The sequence below is a fragment of the Heptranchias perlo genome, chromosome 27 (assembly GCF_035084215.1).
Source record: "Heptranchias perlo isolate sHepPer1 chromosome 27, sHepPer1.hap1, whole genome shotgun sequence".
NCBI lineage: Eukaryota > Metazoa > Chordata > Chondrichthyes > Hexanchiformes > Hexanchidae > Heptranchias > Heptranchias perlo.
The window spans coordinates 36,771,651-36,797,871 of record NC_090351.1 but is presented as its reverse complement, the minus strand read 5'-3'; the positions used below and the strand labels follow the sequence as shown (position 1 = coordinate 36,797,871).

Here is a 26,221-nt window from a genome sequence, read left to right as displayed (position 1 = left end):
GATGGGAAGATGGGAGGCCAGCCAGGAGAACATTGGAATAGTTGAGTCTGAAGAAAACAAAAGCATGGATGAGGGTTTCAGCATCAGATGGGCTGAAGCAGCGGCGACGATAACCGATGTTACGGAGGTGGAAGTAGGTCGTCTTTGTGTTGGAGAGTATATGGGGTCTGAAGCTGAGCTCTGGGTAAAAAAGGACGCTGAGGTTGCGAACAGTCTCGTTCAGCCCGAGACAGTGGCCGGGGAGGGAACAGAGTTTGTGGCAGAGGCCAAAAACACAATGGCTTCGTTCTTCAAAATGTTTAATCAGAGGCAGTTGCAGCTCATCCAAGATTGGATGTCGGACAAGCAGGCTGACAACTTAGAGGCAGAAGAGGGTTGAGAGAGTTAGTGGTGAGGTAGAGCTGGGTGTCGTCAGCGTACATGTGGAACCTGACGCCATGTCTTCAGATGATGTCGCTGAGGGGCAGCAAGTAGATGAGAAAGATGAGGGCCGAGAATAAATCCCACGGTATTGTGCTAATGTTACATTAATGGTAACCATAGATTTTTTTTTTGAGGAGGAAGGGTAGGGAATCTATTCACGTGTTTAGTGATAAACCGAAGATGGATTTAGCATGGAATTGTTTAGTGACCTAATCATTATGTGCTATAACTAATATCGCTGAGTTCCAAACTAGGACAGATGTTGGCGCTGAATGGGACACATTCCACCAACAGAATTCTTGACTGAGTTCTGCATTTTGTGCTTCCCGGTTGTGTGTGTGTGTGTGTGTGTGTGTGTGTGTGTGTGAGAGATATGCCTGCAAATACTTCTAATTTTTAATTTCCTTAATCTAGCTGCCCTAACACTAAATCTTACCACAGCTTAAAAATACCCAAGTTCTTAGTAATGGTTCAAAATGTGTATATATAGTGTACAAATAGTGACTTATTTTTTCCTATATTAAGTCCCAGAACGAGCTTAATTTCCAACTTTACAACTTGTATGATTGCCGGAAATATCATTTTGATGTTTTGGCCACACTTTGTGTATTTTTTTTCTCTCCCCATACCTCCTTCCACACTCACTAGATATGGGATGTGTGTTGTTCCATCAATATGGAATATTAACTGTTCCCTTTAATAATTAAGAAGTGTTCTTAGCATCTGCTGGGGAAATTTCAGTTTTTTTTTAGCCATTGCTTTTAACACTATAAAATTCAGTTCTACCTGCCACTTGTATGAGGATCTAATGTTTTTATAAAGCTACCCACTTTGTAGGTTTGTTAAAATACTAATACTTAATAGGATGTAATGTTGAATCATCCATCTACATGAAATTTTAAACTTTCATTTAGTTGGTGCTATCCAATTTACTGAAAGATAAACACACCTTCAAGCACCAATTAACAATGTAAAATAAAGTTTTTGTTTTATCAAAAATGTTAAGGGGGTATGCTGTTTTTTTCTTATTAATATGTAGTAGAATTATTGTATGTATCCTATAGAGTATTGACATGTTTTTGAATAGAATGTGTGCATTTCAAACCTTTTGACCTGTCTTTAACAATACCGTGCAGATTCTACTGTTTACAAAGGGGACACATACACAAATGCACTGGTATATGTTTTCAAACAGAATCCTTTTTATTAATGAATCTATTTGCATCAGCAGTTATTTCCTTGTGTCGTTGCATGGTTCGTTACTTGTATTATTAAGCTACTGATTTACACAACTCCTTCTGTAAGAAGCTTTTTTGCACGTGTTGTGTTACTCATATTTCTAGTCAGCTTCCTTTAGTGTTGGAAGACAATTTTTGCTCTGGGTTATTAAGCTAAAGGCTAGTGGAACTACAACCTCTATTGCAAATGCTGTTTCATTTGCCTTTTGTTTTCCTTGTAACTAAGGAACTGCCCAAATTAAAAGAGGCTAAAGATAACCATACAAATGCAATGGATGTCACGCAGCTGAGCAATGAAGAGTTGAAGGAACAGCTCATGAATCATGGAGTTACACCTGGTCCTATTGTGGGTAGGTACAAAATCGAAAGACCCTTTTCTACACTGCTCAGTCGCAGCATTTGTTTCTGAATCCAAAAGCAATGGGATTTTTTTTAATATACCTTACTGTGATGGTTATTGTATGTAGAATTGGCCACTCATTGACTATAATAGGACAAAAGACTACTTGAAGCCAGCCAGTGTTGGATGCAGCCAGGTTACGTTCTGATAATTACTTCTTCCTGGTTTAAAATTCATTCGGCAAGGAAACTGTTTTTACTTAGAGAGCTTCTGTGAGCAACATTAAGATGGTGGGATTGACAGTGTAAATAAACCTTATGATTATAACAAACTACAGTATTTCAAACAAAGTTCAAACCTGGCTTACAGTTGAAAGTTTGCTGCTGCTCTACATTGGCTTCCAGTACACCAATGTCTTGATTTAAAAATTCTCATCCACGTGTTCAAATCCCTCCATGGCCTCGTCTCTCCCTATCTCTGTAACCTCCTTCAGCCCTACACCCCTCCGAGAATTCTACATTCCTCCAATTCTGGCCTCTTGTGCATCCCCTACTTCATTCACCCCACCATTGGCGGCCGTGCCTTCAGCCGCCTAGGCCCTAGGCTCTGGAATTCCCTCCCCAAATCTCTACTTCTCTTTCCTTCTTTAAGACTCTGCTTAAAACCTACCTCTTTGACCAAGCATCTGGTCACCTGTCCTAATATCTCCTTCTTTGACTCGGTAACAAATTTTGTCTGATTACGCCTCTGTGAAGCGCCTTGGGACTTTTTAGTATATTAAAGGTGGTATATAAATGCAAGTTGTTGTCGTTGCTCTCATTCTGTAGAAATAATCTTTATTTGAGTGGTATAATAATTTAGTGATGCAGGTTTGTAATTGCACCCACATAGGAAGTTCTCGATCTTTATTATACTGTTAGGAAGTGCCAGGTGGAGATAAAGTTTATTCACTTTCCTCGCAGCTGAGCCTGATTGTGCAAGTCTGTTTGTGTTAGTTAAACAAAAATGTAACAATTTTAAAAATATCATTGCCTTTTTTTCTGCTACGCTGTGGTCTTTTGTCTTCTCGGTATCAATTTCCCTTTTTTTTCCCTTCCCACAATTGAAATTTGACCCCAAACGCACATACAAAATCACTCAGCTTTTGTCACTTTCCTTGAATGCGCATTCATCTGCTCCCATTCTTCCAAACATTCCACAGGAGATGCACTATTTTTTTTTAAATAATCGTTCCTCGGTGTTGTTTTTTGTTGACTTGCTGCCTTCTCTACCTGCTTGTAGCCACTACCAGGATGGTTTATGAGAAGAAGCTGCTTAAATTGATGGGACAGGGTCCTGCTGTGCCCCCACTCAAGCAAAACGGAACTGGAGATGTTGACCAATACTCGGACAGTGAAGAGGAAGACGGTAAAGTCATCTTCATTTTTAATGTCTTGTATGTGTTCAAAATCACAGTTGGAGTACATAAGTAATGATGTCTAAAAGCTGGAAATGCACAGCAGATCAGGCAACATGTAAAAGAGAAAAATAGATAAACTTTTCTAATGTGACCCTTCAGTAGAGCTCAGGTTTATAAGATCAGAAGTAGGTAGGAACAAGAAAAGATGTTTTCTTGCCTTGTGTTCAAGGCTTTCCTTAAGGACTCTCACTGACTGCTTTTGTCTCCAACCTCCTCTGGTGGCAAGCTTGTTTCTCTACCTCCTGCCAAATCTGAGTCTGTCACTTTCCAAATGCTTCAGTCAAATCAGCATTCACTGCATCATGCAATGGGCCGGTCTATAAATTAACAATTCCTTATGAAGAAGTTGTTCCTGAAAAAGGAATAGCGTTTTACTGAGTTGCCATGTGTCAGTGATAAAGCTACTTTTAACATTGACTTTTTAAAAGCTAAGTGAATGCTACCTTCTAAAAAGGAGGCTGGACAAATGGTGGCTATTATGCTAAATGGAAATTGTATCCCCAGAGACTAAACAACAAGCAACCGCCGATATTGCAGCAATCCCTCAGTACTGCACTGAAGTGTCAGCCTAGATTATGTTCTCAAGTCTCTGGAGTGGGGCTTGAACCCGCAACCTCCAGACTCTGAGCCAAATCTGACATTTAACTCGAAGATTAATTGTATGGATTGAGTTAAGTGAGTCCAGTCACAACGACTTTTCTATATGAACATCTTACTTTAGACTAAAGCAGCTTTAATGATTTGTATCTGGCCTCATCTTACCAAGTATTTGCTCAGTCCACCCGTGGAGAGATTGAAGAAGAACTTGCAGAAGATACGAGTAACCGGTCCAAACTACAAGGAGATGCTATTATTACACTCCTGGATTACGCAGTCATACAATTAAATATAGTGCAGTGTGAGCCAATAAAAGAAAGATGCTGACACAGGAGTGACTGATGAAATTGAACTCAGGAAGGTATCTGTGACCTGCCTGAATTTGTAACACTTATGTAATCCTCATACCAATCCATATAAAAGGGAGATATCTATACAGTTAGCATCTGGCTGTGCACACGTTTGCTGTGTTTCATGTTTTAAACTTATGATCAGAGGCAGTCTAAGAGTGCATATTTTGGATTGACATCCTCTCTAATGTATCCACATGAAATTCTAATCCAGTGATATGAATGGGGAGCTTGTCCCACTGCCTCCATTCATGATAATTTATAAGTAAAAGCTCTATAAAGCAGTGATGTGACCCTGAGGCATCACTAAGTGTACAGCTATCTTCCATTCCATAGTGTTTAGGATTGTTTGATAATTCAGTAGAAACTATTTCACTTGTGTCTTATAATAATGCCACCTGGTTCCCCTTTCAATGATATGAACAAATGACCATCTTTTAAATGCCTGAGTTCAGGATGAATTTGATGATTGCCCTGGTGAAAAATTGCCAAGTTGGAGATTTAATTTTGGGCAACTGTTATCTACAGTATAGAACAAGTTAGTTGTAGAATAAAGTTCAGTTTTACCTTGCCCTATTTGTATTGCAGCCTAAAAAGGCAGCTTTTACTGCGCTAACGTTGCATTTCCATTTCTCACACAAGTCCTATCTCAGACAGATTGTCATTTAGTGCCAGATATTTATGGTGTGGATTCTTGCCCAGTAGGGTTGAGTCCATGCAAACCATTTCAATTAGAAACCAAGCAGTCTTTTTAATGGTTAGCATTAGTCTAGACTGCAATTTAACTTGCATCCCACAAGTAAAAGAACTCTGCCACTTAATCTCTGTATAGCCTGAAGTTTCAACTCACCAGTGCCTATCATTTTGTTGCAAGCATCCATCAATTGCTGCCAGAATGAATGAGGAAGAATAGCTGAGTGATATCCCAGGGTGTAGTATGAGGAAGATCTGGCAAGTATATAAAGCTGGAGCTGTAAGGAGAGATCCTTGCTTACATTTGTATAATTTCAAATAACATTTTTGAATTTTTCAAGATTTGTCTTCTGATTCATGTGGAAAACGTTCAACATTGAGTTCTGAGGATCCCCAGATACTGACGTGTTCTAATAGCCTGTATTTACGTAGAGATTGTGGAATGGTAGGTTGTTGACTTCGGCATATTGATGCACCTGTATGTCATGTCAATGAGTTTGTACGATTTGATCATTTATTCAAATGGATCAAATGTTCATATCTGCTAGAATTCCTGACTCCAGTTTTAAAATGCCTGCTGCCATGTCCCATCCGCTTCCTGAAAGTTTTGATTTTTTTTAAATTGAAAATTCTACAAAATTGTAATTCTGTTTTTCAGACTTTCCTCCTGAGGGCTCCACACAGAGCATGATTGGTGAGTTGAAGCTAAGTTTCATATTGTAGGCCAAGCATTCTTGTTTGCCTGAACAGACCATTCAGATTTATAATAGCTCCAGTGTAGACTTATTTACTCCATAACCGAAGTTGCAATTTCTCTGTTCATGGCATTGGACAATAGGAGTCTGCTGTTGATTTCCAGCATTGTCTGCCTGTTTGAATGCTTACTTAAAGAGATCTTTTAGAATAAAGACTGTAAGGGAGTCTCAACTCAGACTGTTTCTAGTAGCGAGATATCCATTTTGATGCAAAAGGTTGTGTTATTCCATAGATGGGATTATTTGCTTGCAGTAGCAAAAAGGTGCCTGTTAGGATTTGTTAGTGCAGCTGGATGTAAACCAGGCATTATACTTTCATCCTATCATTGGATTATACTTAGGATTGTACATTTTCCTTAAGATTTTGGGTCAAATTTCACAATCGTTGCACATTTTGGAAAAGATAAATTTCCCAGGTGATGCATGGACTTTTTTTTTAGAAAGGGACTTGCGGCATTTGGAAGGGAGACAAAATATAGACCCCTTGCTGAGGTACAATCCCATAAGCACCCCTCCAGTACATTGTGCAAGGGCCAGATAGTCATGGTTGACCCTTGATGGTGAATGTCAATGGGCTGCATCAGAATTTGAGCCCAATCCTTCCCTCGCTGAATGTCTGCATGTGCATGTCCAACAGTGGCTGGAAAGGCATCAGAAGTAGGGCGCGTGGTCAATTTCTCCTCCCTAACCTGGGGCACGTAAGTCAATTGTTGTACCCAAATGGCTGCCCTGGCTGACATCAGCTAACTGAGCATATACTGAGGATTGAACCTGTGCCCTGCAAAGTCCTTGGATGATTCTATACACTTATAACCAATATGAGATGTTTTTGCTTGTTGTGTGCACCTCTAAATACAGCCAGAAAACATAAGCAATGGCCTGGAGTTTCCTCCGTGGAAGCAACCCAGATGTTAGACCCGAAAATGCGCCCAATGTCATGCCCATTTTGCCAATGACAAATTACGCCCAAGTATCCTCCCAATCTCATTAGATTACACCCAAACTTAAAATGGGTGGATCAGGGTAAACAATCAGGACGACAAGGAAAGTGCTGAATCCACACCTTATGTTTCTTCTTTAAATTTGAAAATTTAAGTTTCAACTCATTTAAGCCACAGCATGTTTAGGAACCTACAATTTGGGAAGCTTTTCATTTTTAATATGACTTATACTTGTACCATAAAAATACATTAAAGAAAGAAAATACAGAGCCGACCACAGTGAGAAATTTAAAAGAAACGCTCAAAAAAATTGCAATGAAACACCAGAAAAATGACTTTCTTTCCTGCTGCGCCTAAAAATCTGGTCACATTATGAAGACACCCTCCAAACAAGTGCAATTGAAGGATGCTCGCATTTGAGAGTCGGACGCACGGCCATTTTTATGGATGGAGATTCATTCAGGCGGAGGGTTTGATGGACGGCCGTAAAAGATCGAGGAGACTTGGGCGTTTTGTAGTTATGCACATAACTCATTTACGCCCAAAATCATAGAATCTTAGAAAGGTTACAGCACAGAAGGAGGCCATTCAGCCCATCGAGTCCTCGCCGGCTCTATGCAAGAGCAATCCAGCTAGTCCCACTCCCCCGCCCTACCCCGTAGCCCTGCAAATTTTTTCCTCATTCCACCATCTTTTTAGCCACGTAATTGATTTACGTCCAGATTACGCGTGTCTTGGGGTAGAAATGCGGAGGAAACTCCAAGACAAGCAGAGCAGTTTAAATTGTGTTGATTACAGGCTTGAGAGAAAGAGAACTCGGACTTAATGTGGTGTGATTGGTTCAGTTTGTATTTGGCTGACTGTTCCTTTTTGTGGATTTTGAATTCTTCTTAAATTCAAAGTCCCAGTAACTCTTTTCCGCGGTATAAACAAGATTGGAGTTGGGTGGGGGTGGTGGGGGGGCGCGGGGGGTGCAGGATGGAAGATGGAAAATCCCATGAAGCAGCATTTTGAAATCCCGGAGGAGCAACCAACCTATGCTGGTTGTTAATTGTATCCATATGATTTATATCAATCACTGTTAATAGTATTTAGGTGGTGTGCATCAATTGGGGACTCTCTTGTATCCATTTACATGAGAGCTTATCTAGAGTGTGAAGTGGATAATGTTGAGCTCTGTGAATAAAGGGTTGGAAGCAACTGGAGACCAGGCTCTAGTATTCTATCCTTCACCAGGCTATCCAGTTTATTACACTGGTCAGTTTAATACACCTTTTTTAAAAAAAAACGCAGTTCACTCTTGGGTAGCTTTTAACTTTTCACCGCTGGGTGGGAAACTGGCGGTAGTGGGTTGCTTGCCCTATAAAAATAAATTTAAAACAGAAATAGACAGTTTCCTAGAAGTAAAGGGAATTAGGGGTTACGGGGAGCGGGCAGGAAATTGGACATGAATTTAGATTTGAGGTTAGGATCATATCAGCCATGATCTTATTAAATGGCGGAGCAGGCTCGAAGGGCCGATTGGCCTACTCCTGCTCCTATTTCTTATGTTCTTATACACCCACCCAATTTTCCTTTGTATTAAAGTCAATGGAAAGGAGAATCGGACAGGATTGACAATGGGTGGCCAATCCACTACTGATAGTTTTCCAATGAAAGTTTAAAATCTACCCCAGAATCTATGTATTTTAAAATTATTTAGGATGAATTTTTATTGTTCTTAGAATTGCTTTTTTAAATTTTGTACCTTCGAGGAGTTGGATGGAAACTTGTCTACACTGTTTGTGTTTGCTCATCTTTTGTAAAATATTTAATACTTTAAACTTAAAATGAGGTTTGCTGTGATGCTTTGTTGCTTTCGAAGACCAGAATGAGATATTATGAAAGCATAGGCTAAGTCCAGCAGCTAAAAGCAATTACCAAACAAGGTTTGCTGTTAATTTGCCAGCGCATGCCTGTAATTTACTTGAATCTCAAGGCAAGCATAGACGCACTCAAAGATACGGGGTTTGGGACTAACCCATGAGAGTGATCCAAATTACTAGAGCGAAAATATTCTAGGGTAAGAAAATTAGAAAAGAACTAAAAACATAACAAAGACTTGAGGAAAAGTATTATAGGGTAAGAGCAGGGAAATTGGAAAGAGTAGATTGCTCTGACAACACCACCACAGGCATGAGGGGCCAAATAGCTGCCTTCCATCCTGAATTTTTTAATGATTCTACATGCTATATAGCTCCAACTACTGACTAGAATTTATATACAAATTTAGGAACAGAAATGTAATCGGATAAAAATAAGAAAAATTAGCATACACTGGGATAAAGGGTGGACACTGGTTCTATTCAAAATAGAGTCTAGAAGTGAGGGTTTTTTCTGAAGGCTAGTAATTTTTTTAAGATCATTATGACCGTGATAGGGCCATTGCTCTACTACCTTGTCTGTGTGCCTCTTCCATCTTCCACAGGTGACCACTGCTCACTGAGTCTGTCAGATGGACTGACTGCAGCGACTGTCCAGATTAACAACACACGGACTTTCTGGCACCTGTGCATTAAACTGCACCTTTCCACCTCTACAATATATACAAAAAAAACCAGAAGAAACACACAAAATTACTTAAGAGGGGCGCGGATTAGTGTGAAGAGTCATACTTTACCAAACGATTGATGGTTATGACCATTTAATGTAGAAACCTAAAGACGGACAAGGGTTTGTTCCATGCTTTGATTTTAAAAGACTTCAAATTTCACAGGCTCTTTTTGTCCATGGATTCTGTGCAACCCATGCAAATTTAGAGCCAATTATGATTCATGCTAGTGATCTCGTTCACCATTTATAATTTTGAAATGATAAAATCAAGGTAATCAACGTTCTCTTACAATCAAGGTAATTTTGGCACTGCTTTTAACTGATTTGCATTGCTTTTGAATTACTGAGGCAATCCATTATAAAGTAGCATGCTGTGCATCTGACTATTCCCAACTTTTGTCCTCCTGATTCATGACACCCTTTGAATCACCTTGCCCCGTAACTTCTGCCTTGGGATGCTAGCATGCAAACATTTACTACGTTCCTCTGAAATTCCTCTCTCCATTATTTTATAGAAGACATTTAACCAGTTTAAAATATGTGTGTTGACTTCTCCACTTACCTGAGAGAGGAATTTCTGACCAGCATTAAAAGTTTAGATTCTAATAATACATTGATCATTATGTTGTGGTTTGGAAGACAGCACGAAATGTAGAGTGGTCTTGTGATAAGACCATAAAAGATAGGAGCAGGAGTAGGCCATTCGGCCCCTCGAGCCTGCTCCGCCATTTAGTGAGATCATGGCTGATCTGATTTTTACCTCAACTCCACTTTCCCGCCCTTTCCCCATATCCTTTATCTCCTTTGCTGATCAAAAATTTGTCTAACTCAGCCTTGAATGTATTCAATGACTCAGCCTCCACAGCTTTTTGGGGTAAAGAATTCTAAAGATTCACGTCTTTCTGGGAGAAGAAATTCCTCCTCATTTCCGTCTTAAACGGGCGACCCCTTATTCTGAGACTATGTCCACTAGTCTTAGATTCCCCCGTGAGGGGTAAGATCCTCTCAGCATCTACCCTATCGAGTCCCCTCAGCATCGTGTATGTTTCAATAAGATCTCTCATTCTTCTAAACTCCAATGAGTATAGACCCAACCTGTTCAATCTCTCCTCATAGAAGAACCTTTCCATACCCGGAATCAACCTAGTGAACCTTCTCTGAACTGCCTCCAATGCAAGTATGTCCTTCCTTAAATAAGGGCACCAGAACTGTACGCAGTACTGCAGGTGTGGTCTCACCAGCACCCTGTACAGTTGTAGCATGACTTCCCTGCTTTTATACTCCATCCCCCTAGAAATAAAGGCCAATATTCCGTTTGCCTTCAGGATTACCTGCTGCACCTGTATGTTGACTTTTTGGGGTCAATTTTCGGATGGTCGAGTGGATGCGTCCGTGGCGGGGGGGCTGCTAAAATTGGGGATTCCCAGGGCGGGTCCAGAGTCCGGCTCCAACCTGTCCACTTCCAGTTTCCCAATGACGCACTTAGGTACGCACGCAGCCCCCGCGTGCAGGGCTCCCACTGTCAATTAAAGCCGGCGGGATCCCACTTAAACCAATTAATTACTTAGTTCAGGTCGTTTGCAGACCTGATTGGGAGGATATTTTAGGAGGGGTGTGATTTTCATGTCAACTGAACGTGTTTCCTGTACAGGGGGAAACACTCCCAGTTGAAACAGACGTTTTGCAGCCACCAGCCTGTGGGAGCTGCAAAGGTCCATTTGACAAGTGTTGTGGGTGGGGAGACGCTCACTCATTGCAGGAGGCCACTCTGTCATTTTGGACAAAGTTTGGCCTGCACCACCCTCCTCCTAACACTAAAATTCACCAACTTGGAACCTCAACTCCGGTGTGCAGACGCATTTATTTACCTTGGGGACCCTCTCAAACGTACATCTTCCAGATGGGGGCCGCCATAGCTGCAGTCATGACCTCATTGGACGACGAACAGCAACGCCGGCCACCTCTGACACGTGGAGCTCCACGACACGGTGCTGTGACACATACACCTGCACAGCAGAAGGGAGGGCAACCGCAGAGAGCTGCGTCACAGAAGGCACTACCCTCGCCACAGGATCTACAGACCAAGGCTCAGCTTAGTGGACCTCTCTGAGGAGCAGTGCACACAGAGGTTCAGAGTCACTCGACATGTAGTCGTGGACATCTGCAGCCTCCTTGATGCCGAGCTGCTCCCAGCTGGCCCGAGCACCATCTTCTTACTTGTCGCTGTCAAATTCACCACTGCCCTCAACAACCTTTCCTCCGGATCCTTCCAGGGTGCCACTGGGAACATCCCCAGCGTCTTTCAGTCGTCTGCACAAAAGAGCCCTGCAAATACACCTACACCTACTCTGCAGTGACCCAATGGGTGGCATCAGGTGTGGGTCTTCATGGTGATCCTCAGGAAAGGGAATTATTGCACAAACCAGACAAGATTTGCAAAGACGTGGCAGTAGTGGTGATAACAAATTTTAATGTGGATGGCAAAACAAACAAAACTGAATGAAAAACATGACATTCCGTCATACACCCTCGTGCATTCCCTTTGTGCTCACAAAACCTTAGCCTTAAGTTTACGGGAACCCCTACATAGTGCTACCCCTGTGGTTTCAGCAGAGGTAGTGGCAGGTTGCTCTTGTCCATGCCCTGACCGATGAGATGTTTTGCGCGGACGCCCTTTGGGTTTCGGTGCCCTTGAGGGCCCCTCCAAAGACTGCTCCATCTGCACCTGTGCAGGGGCAGACTCGGTCACCTGTAGAGGAGGCAGCATTGCGGATACTGGTTGAGAGGTGGGCAATGGGTGAGACGTGGGAGCGCTTTGAGTGGCGTCCCTACTTCTATGTCCCCTTTCACCATCATCCCTCTCCTGGGCTAGGCCCACATCACTCCTTCCACCCTGCTGGATGACAGTTTGGATGACTTGTGTGAAGCCTTGAAAGGCCAGTGCTAGCGATTCTGCCTGCCTGTTTAAGGCGGCAGAAAGTTGCTCACCCTGAGTCCGAAGGGCCGTTGTCAGGGCCTGAATGGACTCATGCTTGAAGCTCGATGGAAGCTAGCCTTCCCTCCATCACATACATTCCCGCACTTACCCGCAACACTATCTGAGAGATGCCCTCACGTCCCTGTGCCACCATTCCACTCATGCAGGAGATGGACGACTCCATCCTTTGCGCGATTGTGGAGAGTGCGCGTGGTACCTGTTCCAGCACCTTGCAAATGTGCTGCTGTCCCTCGATCATTTTCCTTTTAAAAGATGGCCCCAGGGTTCAGCATCTTTGTCCAGCTGAGCAGAGCCTGGAGAAGAATGCATCCACCGAGGTGGACTCTCCACAGCTGCCCCTGCCACCTGTGTCTGCTAGTGCTCACGTGTGTGGTGACTCACCATGTGCAACCCCAACTAATTGAGGACGGGGACTCACCGAGTGATGTGGTAGAGTAGTATTGGCATGTACAGAATGAGTTGTGGGGTGGGGGCGGTGATGTGGAAGACAGTGTAAGAGAATGAGTAAGTGTACTCACTTTGGCTGACCTAGTTAGGTCGTTGAAGCGCTTCCTGCACTGGATCTATGTGCGGGAGATGCTGCTGCTGCTGGTGACCTCCTCTGCCACCTCGAGCCAGGCCTTGGTGGCAGAGACGGGCCACTTCCACCCGTCCGCCGGTTAGAGGATCTCCCTCCTCCTCCTCACCCCATCCAGTAAGATCTGGAGTGAGGCATCGTTAAATCTGGGAGCAGCCTTTCACCTGGGCTGCTCCATGCTGTACTTTTGGTTGTATGCTCCAGGAACAGCATTGGAGGACTGCTCCTTTAAGTAGAGCTCCTCCACAGCTGACAGCCTGTGATGCGGGTGTGCAGTCCGCCCGCTGCGCAGGTTTCCAACGGGGAAACCCGAAAGCCACTTTAAGTGGCTTCAATTTACCCGCGTTCGCTTTGGGAACGGACGGATTTTACTGGGCGGGTTACCCACGGGCGCAGTCCGCCCCCCCCCCCCCCCCCCTGCTGCCAACCCGCTTCCCTGGTAATATCGGGGCCTTTGTGTCCTCATCGCAACTTGCTTTTCCACCTATCTTTGTATCATCAGCAAATTTGGCCACAAGACACTCTGTTCCTTCATCCAAATCATTGATATATATTGTAAATAGTGAGGCCCCAGCACTGATCCCTGCAGCACCCCACTAGTTACAGATTGCCATTTTGAAAATGACCCTTTTATCCCAACTTTTTGTTTTCTGTTAGTTAGCCAATCCTTTATCCATGCCAGTATATTACCCCCAACACCAGTAATCTTTTATGTGGCACCTTATTGAAGGCCTTTTGGAAATCCAAATATACTGCATCCATTTGTTCCCCTTTATCCACCCTGCCTGTCCTTCCTCAAAGGACTCTAATAAATTTGTCAGACATGATTTCCCCTTCATAAAACCATATTGACTCTCCTTGATTGTATTATAAGTCTCCAAATGTCCTGTTACTAATTCCTTAATAATGGATTCTAGCATTTTCACAATGACAGATGTAAGGCTAACTGGTCTATAGTTACCTGCTTTCTGTCTCACTCCCTTCTTGAATTGGGGTGTTACGATTGCAGTTTTCCAATCCGCTGGGACCTTTCCAGAATCTTGTGAATTCTGGAAGATTACAACCAATGCATCCACTATCTCTGTAGCCACTTCCTCTAAGACCCTCTGATGCAAGCCATCAGGTCCAGGGGACTTGTCAGCCTTTAGACCCATTAGTTTACCTAGTACTTCTTCTCTAGTGATAGTGATTGTTTTTAGTTCCTCCCTCCCCTTTGCCCCTTGATTTTCTACTATTATTGGTATGTTATTAGTGTCTTCTACTGTGAAGACAGATACAAAATATCTGTTGAATTCCTCTGCCATTTCCTTGTTTTCCATTATTATTTCCCCAGTCTTATCCTCTAAGGGACCAATGTTTACTTTAGCTACCCTCTTCCATTTTACTTGTAGAAGCTTTTACTGTCAGTTTTTATATTTCTTGCTAGTTTACTCTCCTAATTTATTTTCTCCCTCTTTATTACTCTTTTAGTCATTCTTTGCTGGATTTTAAAGTTTTCCCAATCTTCGGGCTTACCAGTAATCTTTGCCACGTTGTGTGCTTTTTCTTTTAACCTGATACCATCCTTGACTTCCTTAGTTAGCCATGGTCAGTTCACCCTTTTTGTGGAGTCTTTCCTCCTCACAGGGATATATTTTTGTTGCAAGTCATAAAATATCTTTTTAAATGTTTGCCACTGCTTATCCACCATCATACCATCTAATCTGTTTACCCAGTCTACTTTAGCCAATTCCGCCCTCATTCCTATATAATTGCCCTTATTTAAGTTTAATACAGTAGTTTCAGACCCAAGATCCTCGCTCTCAAACTGGATGTGAAATTCTATCATGTTGTGATCACTGCTTCCCAAGGGATCCTTTACTTTGAGATCATTAATTAATCCTGTTTCGTTACTCATTACCAGATCCAAAATGGCCTGTTCCCTGGTTGGTTCCCTGACGTATTGGTCTAAGAAGCAGTCCCTAATACACTCTATGAACTCCTCCTCAGGGCTTATTTTTGCCAATTTGATTTGTCCAATCTATGTGAAAGTTAAAATGGTCCATGATTATTGATTGCATTGCCTTTTTTACAAGCCCCCTTATTTCCTGATTAATATTTTGCCCTACAGTGTAGCTACTGTTAGGGGGCCTATATACTACTCCCACCAGTGATTTCTTTCCCATGCTATTTCTTACCTCCACCCAAATTGATTCGATATCTTAATCTTCTGAGCCAAGATCATTTCTCACCATTAAACCAATATCATCCTTTATTAACAGAGCTACCCCACCACCTTTACCTTTTTTCCTATCCTTCCGAAATGTTAAATAACCCTGAATATTTAGCTCCCAACCTTGGTCACCTTGCAACCACGTCTCTGTAATGGCCACTAGATTATATCCATTTGTTTCTATTTGTGCCGTAAATTCATCTATCTTATTACGAATGCTGCGCGCATTCAGATAAAGAACCTTTAATTTTGTCTTTTTAGCATTCTTTCCTACCCTGGCCCCATTTGCTAGTGCACTCTTATGTTTATACGATCTGTCCCTTCCTGACGCACTCTGTTTATCATTACCCCCATCACTTTCCTGTACTACTTCCTTGTCTTTTCTCTTTATCAATCTAAACTTCGCCCCACCTGAGCCTTCCCCCCCCCCCCCCCCCACTCTATTTAGTTTAAAGCCTTTTCTACTGCCCTAGTTATTCGGTTTGCCAGAACCTGGTCCCAGCATGGTTCAGGTGACGCCCGCCCCAACGGAACAGCTCCCTCTTTCCCCAGTACTGGTGCCAGTGCCCCATGAATCGAAACCCACTTCTCCCACACCAATCTTTGAGCCACGCATTCATCTCTCTGATCTGATTTACCCTGTGCCAATTTGCTCATGGCTAAGGTAATAATCTGGAGATTATCACCTTTGTGGTTCTGCTTTTTAATTTAGTCCCTAGCTGCTCAAACTCCCTCAGCAGAACCTCTTTCTTAGTCCTACCTATGTCGTTGGTACCTACGTGGACCACGACAACTGGATCCTTCCCCTCCCACTCCAAGTTTCTCTCCAGCCCTGAGGAGATGTCCTTAACCCTGGCACCAGGGTAGGCAACCCAGCCTTTGGGACTCTCGCTCTTGGCTGCAGAGAACAGTGTTTATCCCTCTAACTATACTGTTGCCTACTACAACCACATTCCTTTTTACTCCCCCCACTTGAATGGCCCCCTGAACCACGGTGCCGTGGCCAGTTTGCTCATCCTCCCTGCAGTCCCTGCACTCGTCCACAAGAGCTGCAAGAACCTTGTATCTATTGGACAAGTGCAGAGGCTGAGGCTCCTGCAAATGCTACCTCCTGGATCCCTGTACCTGCCTCCGTATGATGCCAACTGCTGGTCCTGAATCACAAATGTGCCTCTTAGAATGGTATAGCTGATGGCAATATGGGTAAATTCCCAGTTATTTTCTGGCTGTGCTGTGGATTTAGGAATTTGCAATAATATTATCATTGTATTTCTCTTTAGATTCTTCATATCAAAGACAAAACATAACTAAAGTCACTGTCACAGCTGCAAGTAGTACAAGCAAACCAGGACTAATCCAGGTAATGACAACCATATATATGTGATGATATAACTGAACATATGATCAGCACAATAATAGACCCTTTCCACTTGGTCAATCAGTTTCACCTGAGTGATTTTCTAAAAAGGACCACTTCCAATAAGAAAAGGTATGAATTGAAGCAGGTGGGAGGAAGTACTTTTGTCTGAAAACTCCTAATAAGTGAATGTTTTCTTTCCCTTCATGTACTATTTATTTACCCCGCAGCTTTGATTATTTTGTACATGTATGATAAAAATGTAACATTTAAATCTACTTTATTTTATGTTTTTTTTCTTAATTGCAACTGCAACTCGCTTTACCATAAAGCAAATGTATAGTCTGGGTTTTGGGAATTGCACAGCTCTTAATATTATATTCACCAATTAAATTAATCATTTCATTCAAGATGTGCGCCTACATCTATTTTAGTAACCAGTGAGACTTCCTGCTGCCTTAATTATACCTCATCAGAATTAAATGCATAATTACATTTGCAGTGAGGATGTTCCAGTGGAATCTGCACTTACATCTTCATTTTATGGATTAGTGCATCCAGGAACAAAAATAGATAAAAAGTAAGATTGAAAGTTCTTACAGCAGGCAAAGAGCTAAATCTGTATGCTATTTATTAGATCTATAATAAATCTGTTGACTGAAAGCATTTCCTGTAGGCCGAAGAGGAGATTGAGAGAAATGTGCAAAAAACAAACTAATTCTAAGTGTAAAATTCAAAGATGATAGTAGTTTGCCCAGACTTAATTTGCATAGAGCTAGCAAAGAGAGGACACTTTTTTTTTCCCATTTGAGCAGATTGCGAACCCAGGCCCTTCGAGTGAAAGGGCTCTCTTTTTCTCTCCTCCCTTCCTATCTTTCACTTTCTCTCTCTTTTTCTTCCCACCCCCCACCACCAATCCTAGAGCTGACTAGATCTGATGTAATGTTGTATGGCTTCACCAAAAAAAAACTAGGAATGTTACTATTTTTATGTAAATTGTACTCCTTCCAAGTATGAAAGCAGTTCAAAAGATACTACAGTGCTGTGCAGTGTTTGTGAGTTGTCTATTCTTCACATTCCATTTCATGTTACACTAAAGCATGCCTATCCAGCAAGTTGTGATCTCATACTTCATGAAAAGCAGTTGACCAGCAGACATGAAACACTGTCTCGCTTTAGCTTTGTTTGTGTTACTAAATAAATGGGTCCATATGCAAATATTAATACTGTTGAAGAGACTGCAGGGTGCTGGGACATGTTGTGTTTCTTACAAACGTTGATAAGCTGAGGAAACTCTTAATTGCATTCTGTATCCTCTTGAGGGAGGAACTGTTGAGATAGCCTGTAAATGGCTCGCGCCCAACAATCGAGACCAGAATGAATATTTATGCCTCCCAGTCTTCCTCTTCTAAGGACTGCATTATTTATTTTATTTTTAAATAATTCAGTCCAATTTCTTTCATTTAGCAAATATAAGGCTCCAGTCATTGCCAATTAAAATTATAATTGTAATTTTTTTTATAAAGGGTGGCTATTTTGTTTTACCCAGTTGATAGATGCACATCTTCACAATAGTCCTCATTTACAGAGTGCTGAGAAAATTGTATGGTCCCAATGTGTGGGTAAAAGCACAAGATGGTGTGATACTAAGCCATACAGACAAGCTCCCAGGTTTGATCCCTAATCTAATTTATGCCTTTTGTCATCTCCAAATTTACTCCAGTGCTATCCTTGCTGCCCTCCTAACCTCCCCCTCCACTAACTGCACCTCATTCAAAACTCTACTGCTCGTATCCTATCCCACATCAAGTCCTGTTCGCCTATCACCCTATCCTTGCTGACCTACGTTGTTTCTCGGTTCCCCCAACGCTTCAAATTTAAAATTTTTGCCCTCGTATTTAAATTTCTCAATGACCTCGTCCCTCTCTCCATAATCTATAACCCCTACTACTCCTACAAGTACAGAGAAGGTTAAGGGGAGATTTAATAGAGATGTTCAAAATTATGAGGGGTTTTGATAGAGTAGATAGGGAGAAACTGTTTCCACTGGCAGGAGGGTCAGTAACCAGAGGACACAATTTGAGATAATTGGCAAAAAATCCAGGGGGGAAATAAGGAGAATTTTTTTTATGCAGAGCAATTTGTTATGATCTGGAACGCAATGCCTGAAAGGGCTGTGGAATCAGATTCAGTATTAACTTTCAGAAGGGAATTGGATATATACATGCAAAGGAGAAATCTGCAGGGCTATGGGGAAAGAGCAGGGGAGTGGGACCAGTTAGATAGCTTTTTCAAAGAGCCGACACAGACACAATGGGCCGAATGGCCTCTTTCTGTGCTGTATGATTCTATCCCACCCACTCAAGAACTCTCCATCCCTCTGACTCCAGCTTGTGCATTCTACCTCTCCCTTCACCCTGCCATTGGCAGCTGTGCCTTCATCACTCTATGGAATTCCTTACCTAATCCCCTCCTGTTCAACTCCCTTTCCTCCTTTAAGACCTTCCTTAAAACCCACCTCTACACCCATCCTTATCCCTCCGTCGCATCCATTTTCCTCCGTGAAGTGCCCTGGGATTTTTTTTTATATATTAAAGGCACTTTATATATTGAGCATAGGAACAAATGCTTGTTGTGATGGTAATTGTTAGCTGATCTGTGCTTGAGAGGTGGGGGGGGGGGGGGGGAAATCAGCCAGACGTCCTGCTCCTGATTCTTGCCACGTGTGGTTTCGAGCAAGAGAGAATATCAGGTAAGAGTGGCGTCTGGCACAGCTCTAATGTTCTTTGTAGTCGAATAGCCTGCTGGCAATTGCTGTCTAAGCTCACACATGAAGAATAACCACTTAGCAAGATACTGGAGGACTGCCAGAGCCCATGGAACTAACTGTTCCCTAGCAAGAGCGAGTGTTTTCAGAAAAAAATTTTCCCTTTTATAACCAGCAAAGAACAAAATATTCTGTCTAATTTGAATAGTTGCAAAATTCCAGTATGAGTAGGATGCAGATAAGAAATCTGGAAAGTGAGTTTTCCAAACTGTTTGACCCTTTCTTGCCAGTGATTCCTGAAAGGGGCCTTAAAGACAAGCTGACTAAAAGCAGTAGATATTGAGTACACTTAGCATTTGTTGCAGATGATCACAATAGTAATGTTCACGCCACTCTTCCTTCGGTTTATGTGGAGAACTGCAGGCGCAAATCTATTTAACACGGGGGGTACATGTGTATTTTATGGTTGCAATTGGCTCTTTAATCCCAAATTTATTAAAAGTAAAAGAGTTCAAGCTTGCCGTAGGTAAATGCAGTGCTTAATGTGGTACTTAACTACATAGACCAGAAGACTCAGGTACAAGATAGAGACCTCCCTCTTGTCAACTGATCTCAGCCAGAAGGCTACAGTTAGTCTCGGCATCTCTGGGCTAGTTAGGGGAAAAAACTTCAGACTAGATTCTCACTCCTGATCGCCATCCAGTGACCTGTGCTGAAAAGGGGTATGTCTGTGGATGCTGGGTGAGGAACAAGTTCAGACTGGTCCGTATTGTCCACTTGTCACATTCCCACGGTCGAATAGCTTATCCATACTTAACCATCTAACCTCTCATGAAGAACAGCCATAGGACTGACTACCAGTGGAATCGTAGCTCTGCAGAAGTCTGCACCTTCAGGGGACAAAGGAGAAACTTTGGTTGCTGGGGGTGGGGGGTAAGATTTACTCTGGTGTCAACATCTGTAGAACAGCTGTCATCTTCTATTACTTTTTGATATTTACTAGCTGAAGCTGGGCCCTCTGGGATGTTATATTGCTGTATAGAACCAATAACATTTTTTTGTCCTGTCTGATCTAGGTAATGCTGTATGTTTTCATTTTGTTAATAAATTTTATGGGATTTTAGTTGAACCATCATTTACGGTTATTGATGAAACTGTTGTTGCAGTGCTGGTATAAAAGTTACATATTGCTGAAAAAGAAAAAGTTTTACGAATGGATTCCTCATTTACACCAAGTGTAAAGTGACTGCTGCACTATTTCTGTTTTGCAGACATCAGAATATATCTGGGAATATAAAGCAGATTGCACTTTTGTATTTGCAGCTCAGCCAGTTATACCCGACTGGTGTGTCACAAGTATTAAAACAATGTTTAAAAATTATTATTCTTTAATTGCAGGCAAAGGAGATGGGCGATGTGTTGACCCAGATGTTTCCAGATGAAATAAATTCTCCATCAGGAATCAAGTAAGAGACCTATCCCTATTATTTAAGCTTAATGATCTCAAATGCCCAGCAGTTTGGAAGGGGTAGGGGGAAGGAGAGAACTCCTCCACTAATGAATCAAACTATATTTTTGTTTCTATGCACAGTGCAACACGGCGCCGACCAATCAAAGGAGCGGCAGGTCGACCAATTCAGTACACATTTGATGATCTGCTGACACGGGCTACAGAGAGAAGTAACTATAAAGAGAGAAGTACCTATTCAGTCACCAGGGAAGTCAAGCCAGCTCAGCGTCTCATACCAGTGTGGCTACAGATCCTCCTTTGCATCTTAGTATTGTTTATCCTCTTCCTGGTCTATCAAGCAATGGAAAGCAATCAAGAGAATCCTTTTGCGTACTTCCTGGAGAAAACGGCCAGCCAAGCGGCATCGCAGCCGGAGCAGCTGGATCCTCAGACCGCGCCAGAGCTTGATCCGCAGGAGGCTCCAGAGTAGGTGTAAGCGCTAAAAGTAGCGGTCTCTGAATTGAGCGATTTAAAGTAGTTAAGCACTGTTGGGCTTCACCGCTTTAATCAAATTGAGGGATATATCATAATATCCTGATATGCCAGTACATCTGTATGAAAAACTCATTCATAACCTTCCCACCCCTCCCCCATTGCCTCCCCATACACCATGATAAAGCTGTTGGTTTTGCAATGGTAGGAAAATGAAAACTGTTGTCCAATTTGTTCAAACTGAATTGGAAGGAGAAATGCCAAAATGGTGGTTTAGCTTGTATGTGCTGTGCAATGTCTGTCTCTGTACCATCTGATCCCCGTGACACAGTAGCCCTAACATTCTTTTTGACCTACCCAGATTATAATTCAGCCAAAACAAATTAAATTTACACGGTGCCCTTTAGTATGTACGCACTGCTACAAATTTCTAACATGGTGTCTTGGTTGTTTTAATTTTTGGCAGAGGGAAAATCTTCGAATTTTGCAAGACTGTTTCAGTGCTGGCATATATAGGGACAACAATTCTATATATAACTTATCGTCAATAGTAGCTCATTTTGTACTCCTAAATGCAGAGTGATTTTTATGTTCGAGGTAAAATTATAATTGAAACTTTAGGGTAATCTTTCAAAAGTATTTAGTCTTTTTTTTAAAAAGAAAAATCAGAAAATTGTTCTAAGTTGTTAAATTTATGGGTGGAATTCTCTTAACCTGGATATCAAAGCCAGGTTTATTTTGAAATGCCTTGGACGACAGTTCTCCCAATTTAAAAATAAACAAACATCCCACCATAAGATTTAATTTTCTTCAGTTTTTTTTCATAGTTATTTGTATGTCTATTCATTGCTTTTATTGCATGGTTTAATTCAAAGCTCTTTGCATTCAGAAGTGTATATATCCTTTATTTATCTAATATTAACCACAGTAACTTAGGTGCCCATCCAGTTGTTCCACTTTTAAGAGTAGCGTAACCCCAGTTCAGTCTGTGCTTTTATTTTGCAGGTTTTCCACCTGTTGCTTGACTGCTGTTGTCAATGAGTAAAGGAAAATTTGTGTTTCCATCTCTCGGGTTGTGAGTCTCTTTCTTTTCCCTCCACCTGCCCCATTCTTTATTAGTCACATGTACATTTTCAGGCAGTGGCCAAATCCTCTTCTGGAGTAATAGTATCAACATAAACTGCTTGAAAACCTATAATGTTGGGATTATTCAATGTTGAGGTCAATCAGTAAGCAAAGTTGAGAAGTGGGCAAAATGGGTGTTAATGCAGTGAGGTTGATAACTGATGCACTGTGCCAGCGCAGTGAGATATAAATTTCTGAACTTAATTGTGTCTTAGAGAGGCAACTAGCTGGCCAAATTACCCAAGCTCCTAGTCGCAGGTTACATAGTGGAATATGGAGAGAAAAAGACCAACTCTGCTGCCGTCAAACTCTTCCAGTTAAAATGTGCCTGGGATATTTGTGGGAGTGAGGAGTGTCCAGCCCCCAATAGTTTTGCAAATTTTAGAAACTCCACTTGTGCAATGTCAGCTTGGTTCTGATTCATTTGAAGGAGAGAATTGGTGTCATTCCCATAATGTAGAATCACATGCACTGCAAATGGACATCTTCCATGTTATTAGCATGTCTTTGCTTTTAAGTTCAAATTTTAAGTATTACCAAGAGACAATGGGGTAAACTTTCAGAGACTCTGCCGGGGTGGGGGGGTGGGTGGTGGAACCTGCTGTCTTTTGTATTTTTTTTCCCCAAAGTGGCATGCATTGCTGTGTACCTTGAATGTTGAGAGCGCTGACATGTTTAAAAGAACCATTTGTGTAGTTTTGTGTTGCTTTTCTTTTTATTGAGCTTGGTATTTGTTTTTCAACACTTCAATTAAATTCGATTGGCAGCCTTCTGTTTTCTCCTAACCATTCAAGCCATCCAGCCTCAATTACATCTCCAAGCAGCATCACTTGGAAATAGTTCTGACTTTGTTTTATTTTGAGGCGTAGGGAGGAGGAAGAAAAAAAGGAATCCCAAAAGATGTTAAATCTCAGTAATAATTTGGGCAGTCAATTTTCAACTCCATCCTCAGTGAAATACATGGTACCTGACGCACTGCCTTAAAACAGTCCATGTCAGCAAGCTTTACTCCATTAAATAAATAGTGTGGAGAGACTCTTAACAATATGTACTGCACAGCTTATCAAGCAGACAGCTCCCAAATCCTAACAGCAGACTGGCTACACTTGGCTCTAGTCTTCAACATTGACATTACAGAACTGGAAAATTTCCATACTTTTGTAAAATGACCATTTCTAGTATTTTCTAAAAAAAAAATCTGCACCTACATACACAACACATACCCTTTGAATGATAGGACCATGTTATATTAGAAAACAAAACAATAAAAATTGATATTTTTCCAATGATTTGCAGGTTTGAACAAACCAACAGTAGCAATCTGGTATTTAACCTATAGAGACACTTGGGATAGAGATTTGGATACCTAGAATTTAATTTTTTAAAAAATGATTAATTCTTGCTACATAAAGTGTGCCTTTGGATGCTGTTGAATTCAGCATGTTGGTGCTTACAATGATAAGCTGTGGTTTGGTCCATGTCTGAAATGGAGAATTGTTTCCAAATACAACTGTTCTGTGTTCAGTGTATTTTCTGCAGTTGCTTCTGCTTTCCAAACAATTTTCAGCAGCTAAAAGACACCTACTTTTAGTTCCCGTGGATAATTGGGAAGATAAATCTTTGAAGATTTTTAGTGTGCTGTTCAGTACAGAGTTGTATGTAGCCTGGGCTTCAGTAGGACTCTTGCAGGCAGCTCAGTCACTGTGTTTCCGATTGGGTTGGATCTGTTTTGCTAATCTCCTCCCACGGCCCACAGTCAGCATCTGTAAAATACCAACTTGTTTCATCCATAAACAGCGTCCAATTGGCTCACAGTTCTTCACATCTTAAATGTGTTTTATTTTCATTTGGTGATGTTTCTATCTAAATTGCTGTGTTTTGGAACTTTTTAAATGCTAGCTCTGTCTTGAATGTGCCTTATTTATTAAAATTTCTTATCCAAATTTAAATAAAGTTTGTATATTTAAAATGTGGCTGCATTTTGTGTGTGTTTGTGTATACACACAGTGTAGGGAGGGGTAGGTTATCCTGACCTTGGCCCAAATCATAGATGCTCAGGTTTTGTGGATCTTCCCTTTTTGTGCTTTTCCACAGTATAACAAAACTCTGCAAGCAGCAGATATTCATCACACCATCATATCTTAATGAAATGTCTTTTCTGCATCAACCTTCATAGAAACATGGTCGTGTTTCTGACATGCCCCTTGTTCCTCCTGCTAAGAAGGTTGTGACTCATGAACAGTGGTGGCCCTCTGGTGTATTGTCCAAATGGCCATTTTTTGCATATGAATTCGCGTAGAGTGACTTCAGGGGATCTCATGCCCCTGCCCAAATTTGTTCTGTGCTGTTGTGTAAGCACGTGTTTGTTGGGGAACAGTCAGGAGTGGGACTGTGGCTCCTAATGTTATATCCCTCTTTCTCCCCCTCTTTTTTTTTTCTATCCTCCCCTTGTAGAGTTGCCAACTCTCCAGGATTTCCTGGAGTCTCCAGGAATTGAAGATTAATTTTCTGGACACTGCTGTGAGTAATCCAGGAGAAAAATAATAGTCTTTTTTTCATTTTCTTTGAATACTTTTGTTTGTTAGTTATAGAAATATTGGAAATAGTTGGGGTGGGGGGGGGGAGAGCTGTTTGACTGGGCAAGGACGTGGGACATCTTGTGAAGAAACCTCCAAGAACATGTACAATCAGAATTGGCAACGCTATCCCTGTGCTGTTTGCACAGAGCTGTCGAGACTAACTATTGTGTTCACATTCCCTGCCAAACCAAAGTTAGCTAACTCCCCACAGACCAGAGATCAAGTCGGGGACCCTTTCTGGTTCTTACGAGCTAGGGACCACACTGCAGTAAATATCCACTGCACCATGGGGAAAATGAAGTTTAAAACTTCTGTACACCCAGCAACCATGACCTGTACATTTTATGGTTATGCAAACTTGCTCTCAAAATGAATCTGTGGAAGTAACAAGTCTACATCTAGCAATCATGAGGCAGAGTATTTTCAATTCAACAAGAAAACGTGTAAAATTGACGAGCATCTGAATTAAAGCCATATTGTTCTATGGGACATGCCCGGGAATGGAAGTGTGTTTTGTGATCATGGGCTGTGTACAGATCTGCAGCGACCCAAATGCTTCAGTTTCCGCCATACTGAAAAGGACATAACATAGCAATCCTGAATCATTCAGTATCCTAGAGATCTGAATCTTACTTGCCACACTATGCCAGGGAATGATGTGTGCCCAAACAAGGGAAAGGAATGAAATTTCTTATGTGCCACAGTTGAAGATATGTTGCAGGCAACTTATAATTTAAAAATACTATTGAACCTGATACTGTCTTATCTGCTTCCTGGCTTGAGAAAACACTTCATCCTCAATAACAGGCGATCATAAGGGCAATAACTGGCCTCAGCACCACTGGGTTAGGCAGGGGGAAAATAGCCTGGGTTTCTCGCACATAGTCGCTATCCAGCAACCTATGCTGCAAGTGCCTGTGTGTGAGTGTTGGGTGAGGATAGGATCGGGCTTGACTGAAGCAACTCAGTCATGTGGCCTGCCAGTACTCACTGTGAAGGCTGAGACACGAATGAGGGCCACTTAGATGAGGTAGTGGAGGATGATTTGGTGTCTACGGAGCTATACCCCGACAAGGAGTCAGCAGCTTCAGGAGAGGAGGGCAGGGGTTAGAATTGGAAGGTGGGGGGTGTGGGGGAGGGGGGGGGGGAGTAGTGAAAGCACTTTTATTCAGGCACTAACTGCATTTTAAAACCCCTGGTAGCAGTTCCAATTAAGAGGCTAGCTACCAACAAGGTGCAGTACTTAACATATGTAAATCTAAATGTGGGCCAAAAT

At 41.9% G+C, this 26,221-nt stretch overlaps 1 protein-coding gene across 1 annotated transcript in view; it reads left to right on the top strand.

Annotated features, from left to right (window-relative positions):
- Nucleotides 1-24,335, top strand: part of LOC137344594 (lamina-associated polypeptide 2, isoforms beta/delta/epsilon/gamma-like) — a 36,092-nt gene extending 11,757 nt beyond the window's left edge. The window contains exons 2-7 of the mRNA XM_068007669.1: nt 1,888-2,011; nt 3,283-3,408; nt 5,759-5,794; nt 16,456-16,535; nt 20,698-20,765; nt 20,891-24,335. Coding sequence (XP_067863770.1) covers nt 1,888-2,011; nt 3,283-3,408; nt 5,759-5,794; nt 16,456-16,535; nt 20,698-20,765; nt 20,891-21,239 — 783 coding nt within the window. The 3' untranslated portion in view covers nt 21,240-24,335. The remainder of the gene's footprint in view (nt 1-1,887; nt 2,012-3,282; nt 3,409-5,758; nt 5,795-16,455; nt 16,536-20,697; nt 20,766-20,890) is intronic.
- Nucleotides 24,336-26,221: the final 1,886 nt, after the last annotated feature.